Source organism: Hyperoodon ampullatus (genome assembly GCF_949752795.1).
Source record: "Hyperoodon ampullatus genome assembly, chromosome: 3".
In the NCBI taxonomy this organism is placed as follows: Eukaryota; Metazoa; Chordata; class Mammalia; order Artiodactyla; family Ziphiidae; genus Hyperoodon; species Hyperoodon ampullatus.
This window is the reverse complement of record NC_136916.1, coordinates 105,645,975-105,655,874: the sequence shown is the minus strand read 5'-3', so window position 1 is coordinate 105,655,874 and position 9,900 is coordinate 105,645,975. Positions and strand designations below refer to the sequence as shown.

The 9,900-nt window shown below is 42.2% G+C and overlaps 1 protein-coding gene across 1 annotated transcript in view; it reads left to right on the top strand.

Annotated features, from left to right (window-relative positions):
* Nucleotides 1–3,634: 3,634 nt before the first annotated feature.
* The window catches only part of SLC7A8 (solute carrier family 7 member 8), a gene marked incomplete at its 3' end in the record, with an annotated part of 55,165 nt that continues 48,899 nt past the window's right edge, over nt 3,635–9,900 (top strand). The window contains exon 1 of the mRNA XM_079700022.1: nt 3,635–3,800. Coding sequence (XP_079556148.1) covers nt 3,650–3,800 — 151 coding nt within the window. The 5' untranslated portion in view covers nt 3,635–3,649. The remainder of the gene's footprint in view (nt 3,801–9,900) is intronic.

Genomic DNA, 9,900 nt, shown 5'->3' with positions numbered 1-9,900 from the left:
CATTAACAGATACTTCTTACCTGTTGTTTCAAAAAGGGAATATTGAAACATGACAGCGTTTTTGTTCAGCTTCCATACAAGCAGCATGCCCCCATGCCATATCCCTCTTTGTGCAGTAGATGTCAGCCTCACACAGCCTTTCTCTTCCTAAGTACAGATTCCTAAGAAAGCGACCCTCTTACCCACACTTTCCCTGGGTAAAAAGATCAATTTCTTCGCATCTTCAGCATGAAAAACAACAGTAAACAGTGACTCAGATATTGGAAACAGAGTTGTACTAAAGTACTTGGAAACTGACCAAACCGAGGACTATGGGAAGGGGTGACAAATGGAGCGGTGGGGGGCAGATTAAGACCTGTGAGTCTCACTGAATGGGTGTTAGGTGTGGCATCAAGGCGGGTCTCTAAAAGCACAGTTATGACACCAATTCAAGAAGCGTGGACATGGCCCTGATCAAAGGTCTTCTGTTTCCCTCAGAATAAGCTGAGGCATCAGCAAGTAGCTGTAGTGTCCTGGGAAGATCTCAGTGTAAACCACTGATATCCCACTTGTCCAAAGGTGTCTTATCTTTGTCCTCAGGTAAGACATTCTCTGAGCTTCAGCTTCCTAATCTTTAAAATAAGGAAAAATTACAGCCTTGTCTCCCCAAAGTATTTAATGAGGGGGAAAAAAATCAAGATATTGTGCAGAAAACAGTTTGTAGATAATGTACTATTTAAATGTAGACAACAGATTTTAAATTATAAAGGCAAATGTAGAATCGAGTTATGAATAAAAAAGAACTCAGTGTTAAAAATTTAATAACCTGCAGTTAATTATTTCTATAGATTTTTCTCAACATATCTCGCGAAGACTTTTCTCTCCTGCGTTCAATGTGAACCATGTGGAATTTTGACACACTTAGGATTTATTTCACAAAAAGATCCAAACCTGAAGGAAGCCTTATAATATGAATAACCGGTCCTGTTTATTTAGGGGGTGGGGTGGGGAGATTCCTTTTCCACCTTTTACATTGTACCATTAATAGATAATGATAAGCCACTTGTAAGCTCCAAGTGCTAAAGAAATAGAAATATTAAATTTCAAAAACCCTTTCTTTCCAATTGGGTGTGCTTAATACCATTGCATCCCAAAGTTGTATTTTATCCCACTCTCCCTTTAGCTTCTTAGTTCATACGTTGAGGTGGCTAAAGCTTACCATATTGTGATCAGTTTGCACCAGTTTTGGCAAGAGACCTCAAATTCATCACATTCATGTTTTATCTCATATTATATCTACACCACTTGAATTGAAACATTACTGAAGGAATTCATGTTTGAGAGCAGAAAGATTATTTGTTTTATAACTTGACATTGAAATTTGAGCAGAAGTCTTCAAACCAGATGGTTGATGCTTTCTGATATTGTCAGGAAAGGCCAAAAGCAATTCAAAATTTTTTCATTTCCCATGACTCATCCCCTCCCATGGAGTTTTGTGCTATATATTCCCTGCTTTGTCTGTTCTTTTTGTTAAAAATCCTTTTTACATCACCACCCGCACTTTTTTTTTTTTTTTTTTTTTTTTTTTTTTTTTGCTGATGCTTTCAATTTGCTATATCTTGAACTGCAGAAGGAGAAGCCGTTGAACTCCTAACCTTTGAAACCTCTTAATACTTGCTGAGTGGTCAAGGGGCGAAGTGGAAAAGATTGCCGATTGGACTTTACCCCATGTGGAAAAGCCCTTCCTACAATAGCTCAACTATCCCCATTTTAAGGAATTACTTACTTCCCTGAAAATCCAAAATCTTTTGGAACATTCTACAAAGAGTGAGGCCAATTTCTGTACTTAGTGGTCAGCTTGGGGAACTTTATTTTTTAGACCCACTTTCAAATCAAGTGCTTTTGCATAATGTATGTAATACAGATTCAAAATAATTTCATTTTAGACTTACAGTGTTGTCTGCTATATTGCTTCTTGCTGTTTTTTTCAGAGTACTTTGCAATTATAAATAAGTGTCATTGCTCTCACATAAGGCAGTAGTTTCTGGGTAAAATTCTTCACAGAAGCCAATATACAGTATCAGTATGGAAATAAGTAATCTCTTAACATAAACAATCTGCTTCATGATCAGAGAGGTGCTTATAACTCCCCACCCCCTCTCCAGTCTGCCTTTCTAATAATTTATAGATGCAAAAGTATTAGAAGCTGTGAAAGGCCCCATTCCACCAGATTTTGTGTCATTCTTTCCTGGGACCAGAGTGGGGGTCTTTTCTTTTTTCCCCCCCTGTTTCAGATAACACTAAATAAGAGCTGCGAACGCTGAGGCTGCCACCTCTTCCGGGTAATTTTGTTTCCACGCTACTCCTCACAGCTGCTCACAATTATACTAAATGAACCTCTTTTCCATTATTCTTACTTCTTTCCATTCCCCTCTCCCACCCTGAATTTCCTCCTATTTTCAGATACTTGAAGATAATGTCCCTACAGCCTTCTCTCCTGTATCCTCAAATCTGCCAGACATAAATATTTTAATACATTCGCCAGTGTATTTCTGATGGTACTAAAGTGTCTGCACAACCGGTGCCTTATTTATAAAGCCCACATCTGCTGAAAGACCTGTAATGCTATACCAGCTCATGAACTCTGCCGGAACGGTCGACATGGGAGGATTTTTAATACTTCCACTACTTACAAAGAGAAAGATGGAGAAAAGAGAGCCGATCGATTACAAAGGGAAGTCTTTTAATCCATCTTCTCGGTGATCTTTGGCGGCTGTGTGATGCTATTTACATTGAACAGAAAGGAGGAGACAGAGGATGGATAGGAACGGAGGAGGTGGGGGCGGAGCTAGCTCAGCACATAAAACCCCTCGCTAAAAGGGGAACACGTTCGTTTGTGCCAGAGCCACTCTCCTGTAACCACGGGAGATGGGGCAGTCTGTGCCGTGAGGACGCAGATCGGAAGAAGGCAAACAGGGACAAGAAAACAAGCGAGACCGAAGAGGACATCTGGAGAAAGCGGAAGGCAGGAGACGGGGAGGGGAAAGCAACACACGCCAGGTGGAAATAGGACCTAGAGCAAACCGGTCGGGTCCACAGTTGTTGTTTCTGGGAGAGAAGAGAGTACCGGAGGATTGCCTTTTTTCCTGTCAGTTAATTAAAACTACTTTTATCCTCATCATAAAAGAAAAGGGTAAGGGGAGGTAAAGATAATCTATTTTCTTAGGGGAAGAGCTGAGGAAAATCCGGACTACCTCCGAAGCATCTGAAATAAGCCACTGCCTGGTACACATTGCAGAAAGGTCCTGGTTTCTGAAGAGCTACATCCTTTTTCAGGAGAATTCCAGCCGGAGTAGCTGGTACAGTTCTATTTTTATATTTAAATATCTATGTCTCCCCCCTGCCGCCCCCAGCAACACTTTCCTTGTTTGTAAGCACGAGTGACAAGAAAGTGTGAAGGCAGAGTAGAAATATTTTCATTTTTCTCTTTTATCTGCCTGGGTCTTTTTTTTTTTTTTTTTTTTTTTTTTTTTGAAGAGGGTAGGAGTGGTCCTTATCACATCACGGAAAAGGACATCTCCATTTGAAAGGCTTTCTCTCTAAATATATTTACACCCATATGCATTAGAAAGAGAGATACCTTTTGGAGGTTGAAATCCTACTGAGAAACATGGAAAAAGGAGCCAGGCACCGAAACAACACTGGAAAGAACCACCCAGGTGGGAGCGAGTCGGAGGCCAGCCCCGAGACTGGTTCTGGAGGGGGCGGAGTAGCCCTGAAGAAAGAGATTGGATTGGTCAGTGCTTGTGGTATCATTGTAGGTGAGTCCAATTCCTTTCCCCACCGACCACTCCTCCCCGTCTGGTGGTCCTCTTGTAGAACCTTAACCCCTCATTCCCCCAACCCCCGTAAAGCACTATTGCTACTTCCTGCTCCCTTAGAAAAGAGTTGTCATTCACCTGTGCTGTAACCTATTCCCGCTGGTCAAGTTTGAGAGGTATAGGAAGTGCTGTATGTCATACATCTCTTCCTCCAAACCCGGCTGAGAAGTTCTGTCCAGTGTTCACGGAATGGAGCAAATAGGGGCACACATCTGGCTGATGGTCATTGTTGCCTGGGAGCTTGTTGAAAATATAGGTCTCCGGGCTCCACACTTGAGGGTTCTGATTCAGTTGACTTAAGGTAGGGCTGGGGAACCTAGATTTTTAACAGGCTTTCCTCCAGCCATCTCCTTAGCAGGCTGTGGACTGGCTTTTGAGACATACTTAGTCGCTGTTTTAGTCGCTGTTTCATTGTTTACATTATATGAGACTATGGGCCTAGGGGGTGTGTAATAATAAATATAGCTACAAACAGCAGTATAAGAATGCTTTGCCTTTCTATAGCTTTTACACCTTATACAGCACTTTCTCTTGGCGAAATACATGTGATAGGGCTGTTATTCCCATTTCAGAGATGAGGAAATAAATTATGGGAGAAAAGAAGAGACCGATTTTGCTTTTCTGTAAATGTGTAGTTGGCAGTTTCTCTCGTTGCTTAATGGAGTCCATGTAACATCCACGTCTCTTAACATCCACGGAAGACCCTGTGAGGTCCTCAAAGGGAAATGGGAATAACTAGAATGGGGAGTCCGGCGGGAGGCTTTGAAACTGGGGGAGCCTGAGTGTCCCCGAGAGTGCCAGTGCAGGCCACTCCAACCCCCTAACTGTACTGTACCGGGCAGGGGGTCCCAAATATGGCTCCATCTCGAGACAACACATATTCCTCTTTCCAGAGAGGCCCTAGAGGTCGATGGGCAATGGGTCATTACTGTCCTCACTCCAGAGGGTGAGAGTTTCTTCTGCTGTCTTTGGTAGAGGGCTTTACCTTTCTCCCAGAGAAAGGGGCATGGGACAGTCAGGCCAGATAGGTTTCTGTGCAGACTTCCTTTTGAAGGCATGTGGTATCCTGGTGCCCACAGCACTTGGATAACCCCATGGTCCTCATGGTAGCACAGAGGCATTTTGGCACCTGAGCAATGGTGGGACTGGAGAACACCCTTGAAATCAAATAAAATCAGTACAATATTCAGATAGTCCTCTTCACCTCTACACCCAGCCTTCATACATCATGGTATCTCCACTCTGCTTTCAAAGTGGAATCCCACTTTATCCAATTCTCTGACTCTGGGAGGTTTTCCAGGCATCTACAGTTTAAGAAAGGTAATGTTATTTTAAACAATTATAGTCATGATTTGAATCTCTCATTACCTTTTCTGTCTCTCCTTTATTTCAATTGCTGTAAAAAATGAGATCAGCAAAGTACTCAATATGTATAGCACATGCCAATTTAAGGTCTATAAATAGCCCAGAGCCTGTTACCTCTTTCACCAGTTTGACTGAGAGGATTAAGAATTTTCCCCCTTTGGGAAGGTTCTGTTATATCCACAGAGTGCACACCCACATACACACAAGCACAATCAGACCTCCTTCCTGCCTCAGCCTTGCTCACCCACCCCTACATATGTGCAGGTATTCAAAGGTAGAGAATATTCTCCTATATACTGAGCTTGTTTTTGTCTCTTTCTTTATCGTTTGTCTAAGACTATGAAGAAATGGGAGTGTCCAGGTATAAGAGGTATAGTTTTAGTTGGGTGAATGCTACTACAGATTTGTCCACAGCCTCATGGATAGCACTTCACAGTAAGAATAGTCCCAATGCTCCCATTGGTATTATAGCAACCAGAATAGTAACTCTGGTAGTCTATGGTGAAAAGAGATCCCAAATATGTGATTTCAGAGAAATCAGGATATTTTTCCAAAGTGCAAGAGTCCTTGTACAGTTAATAGTCACGATTGTATCTCCATTTAAGCTGAGACACACATTTCCCCGTTAGGGTGTTGTGGAGACGAAATCCTTTCCATTTCCCCTCCTGTGTGGCTGTTGATTTACAAATGTGCTGAGTAGCTGCCCTGTCCTCTAGAGGGGTTTCCGAGTGGATGACAGTGATTCAAGTTTTTTCAAGACCAAATGCAAAAATAGAAATGGCATTTTTCACATGGAATTCAGTGATCTGGTGTGCACTGTCAACACTGAGGAAGGAAGAGAATTTGAAGGCAAAAAGAGAAAGGAAATTTCCTAAGTGAATCAGGTCATGAGGTATGGGAAAGTAGCAACTGCCTCAAATCTGTCTCATATCCAATTGACTTAGAGGGATAAGTTAAACTATGTTTCATAAAACCTCATAAAATTTCACTCACAATCATCATTGATGATTTAAAATAGGAATAGCAAAATGGCAGGTGTTACAAGAATATAAAATGAACTAATAGAAGACTCATGCCCTAGAATTATTTATAATCTGACTGGGGAGATGAGATTTATATACATTAGACAGAGAACATTGAAAATTTATGATATGGTTGAGCTGTGTAAGGAGGACAAAGTTAGGTGAATGGTGAGAAGCACAAAGAGAGAGGAGTTCTCACCCAGAACTAGATTAAGAAGCATCCTGAAGGACATGGAGAAAGATGAAGTAGAGAAGATAATTCTGGGAGTAGACGGAAAATGACTAAACTGTTATTTCCTTGAGCAAAAAAATGTGTCACATACGTCTCTGAATCTTTAGTGCTCAGCAGAGTCCCTGACATGAAACAGTTACTCAAATGATTGTTGAATTTAATTGAGCCTTGGACAAAGATCTGAAGACAGTAGTAATGAAAAGTATTTATCTGAAGGGCTCTTGGGAACCTGGCTTGAAAATCTTTAAGCCAGGGATAATTTCATCAACTTGGAAATGAGGTTGACCTGTTTTTAATTTTTTAACATCACCTCTGCCCTAATCTAACCAGGCTATTGCTCTCCACATACTTGGCCAAGGAAACCTGTTGGCAACAGGTGAACTTAGATTTCTCCATGAATGTGGAGTCACCCCCAAATCTAAGGAGCGTATGAAGGAGCAGCAAAATTCATTAATTGATGCTATCAAAGCTACTGTTAATAGCTGTCATTATTAAACACTTATTATGTGCCAGACACTGTCCAGTTACCAAACATACATTGTCTTATTTATCCCTCACAATAATCCCGTGTGGTAGGCACTTCTTCGCCCTTCATCCAGATAAGAAAATAGAGGCTCAGAGGGACAAGCAACTTGCTGAAGGTCACACAGCTGAAGAGTATTGAAGACTCAAACCTAGAGCTTGTCTGAATCCTGAATCAAGCTTGTAAGCATTGTTCTCTACTCTTTTAATTTTCATGTCCTAAAAGAGGTGTTTTCATTTAGATCCTGGGCAGAGGTCCTTATTTGTTTTTATAGATGAAGCAGTTAGTGTTGCGTTCCAGATGAGGAAGTGTCCCAGTATAATGAGAACTGAGCAATCGGCTGGGAGTGGAAGAAGGTATCGTTCTGGTACAGCTGCAGGAACACTTGTGGGGGAGCCTGAGGTGCGCTGGCTCAGCTACTGCAGGATGTGATCAGCACAGACCACGCTCCCATTAACTCTCCCACATGCACACCTTTCCTCTCAGGACCAGCATTCTTTGTAGCCATGGTAGAGGCGCCCACAGAGTTCCTGGCTGTTTAGGTCACTTTATATCAGTTATGTATTTAGGTATGTACCCAGAATCTAGGTCTGAAGGCACTAGTTCAGCTACAGAGCCTACAGAAAAGATTCATGATTTGTTAGACCATTTTGGTTTTAGCACAATGTATGTTTATGGGTTACCTTGGTATATTTGCTGCAGAGCAATATTGGATGCAGGTCTAGCTATTAGACCACTCTCTTTCAGCTAACAAGATGTTTAAAATATAGTATTTATTGAGCTCTTACTAAATGCCAGTTCCTGTGCTATAAACTCTTTACATATATTACCTTATTTAATCCTGACTACAGTCCTATGGAAATAGGTATTATAACTATTTTATTTTTTAATTAATTTTATTTATTTATTTATTTATTTATGGCTGCATTGAGTCTTCGTCGCTGCACGCGGGCTTTCTCTAGTTGAGGCAAGTGGGGCCTACTCTTCATTGCGGTGTGCGGGCTTCTCATTGCAGTGGCTTCTCTTGTTGCGGAGCACGGGCTCTAGGCGCACGGGCTTCACTAGTTGTGGCACGCAGGCTATAGAGTGCAGGCTCAGTAGTTGTGGCGCATGGGCTCAGTAGTTGTGTCTCGCGGGCTCTAGAGCGCAGGCTCAGTAGTTGTGGCACACGGGCTTAGTTGCTCCGCAGCACGTGGGATCCTCCCGGACCAGGGCTCGAACCCGCGTCCCCTGCATTGGCAGGTGGATTCTTAACCACTGTGCCACCAGGGAAGTCTCTATAACTCTATTTTAAACATGGGGAAATTGAGTCACAGAGCTGGGAAGTAATTTGCCTGGGATCACACAACTGACTGCTGAGATGGTCTGACTCCACAGCCAAAGCTTTTAGCCATTCCCCGTTTCTAATTGGTAACCAAGAGAGGCAGGAGGGAGGCTGGTGTGTATTGTGTGGTGGGGCAGTGGGACATGCAGGACCATAACCCTGACATTGGAGTCTGGAAAGACCGTGGATGTCTGATGCTGGAAAAATTGGGGGAAAACTTCTTTTAAAGGCTATTTGTCAACAAAGAAGTGTGGCTATAGGTATAACCATACTGAAATGGCACTGGACTGATTTGGAAATATTTCAGGTCCAAAAGATTTTCAGACCTGTGTGTTTTTACACCACTTTAGAAAATTTTACATTTTAGTCTCTAATTTGATGTATTAGCTTTCTAATCCCCAAAATGTCAATTGGATGTTAACCAGAGGCTGGAGTGTGAAAATTGCTTCTCGAGTTTGAACTTCAATTTTTTTTTTTAAACATGGAAGGATTAGCATTTGGTTCATTCATGATGAAAACATGTTTAAAACTGTCATTGTTCTCAAAGAAAACTCTGAGACAGAAGCCAGCTACGACACTTGTCAAAATAAACACATCTTAGTGAATAGAGAAACGCTATACCCAGCGGTGTAGTAATAATAATAATAATAATAATATAAGTAGCTACCATTTCCTGAGCACTACTACGCACCCAATTCGTAGTACCTGATCAGTGCTTTATGAATATTCTCATCTAATCCCATGAAATAAGTACTGTGATAGAAAGGATGGGATTGAATGAATAAGTAACTGAACAGTGGCAGAGCCAGGATTCCCATCCAGGTCATTGAACTCTGAAGCCACTGGGCTTAATCAAAATGCTCCACAGCATGGAGCTCAGGGTGGCTGGAACCAGGGATCTTGTTGCTTCGTGCCAGGAACCAGGGAGCTCAAGGAGCAAGCTGGTTGAGCCTGCTACCGGCAGGGCTGCAATGTGTTCTCTCAAAGAGCAGAGTTATGCAGAATAAGTGAGTAGCAGGAGACACTTAGGTTAGGGAAAGAAAATAGAAACCCAGCAGGTAAAAAACTATGTTCCAAGAAACAGAACCAAACAGCCCATTCTGTTTAGAAAAGCAGCAACAACAAAAACACCCTGTACCCAGATCAGATGACCTTCTCAGAGAGGCCAGCACCATATATATCACTTTTTCTGAATGAAATCGGCTTACTGAAGTGGCATGGAGGTATGGGGCATACTGGGTGAGGCTTTCAAGTTGCCCAGCTATCAAGGTTTTCTGCTTTCCTCTGAGGGTTAATCCAGCAGCACAGCTGCCTGCAAAGAAATGCTTCAGGAATGTCTGTTGTTGCTCTTGTTGTTTGGTTGTTATTTTTTTTTTTGGGGGGGGGGTGAGGGGTTATCAAAAAAGCAGGCATGAGCAAATAATCCCAAGAATATATTCTGAACCACCCCAAACAACAGAAAGTTAGGAGTCCATCCCTTCTAATTTTTAACTCCCAGCTGAACGTACAGAGCGAGAAGGATCATGCCTTGTTCCCCTCCCAGAACCTGCCTGCAAAAGAGCCCTCCCCACCCT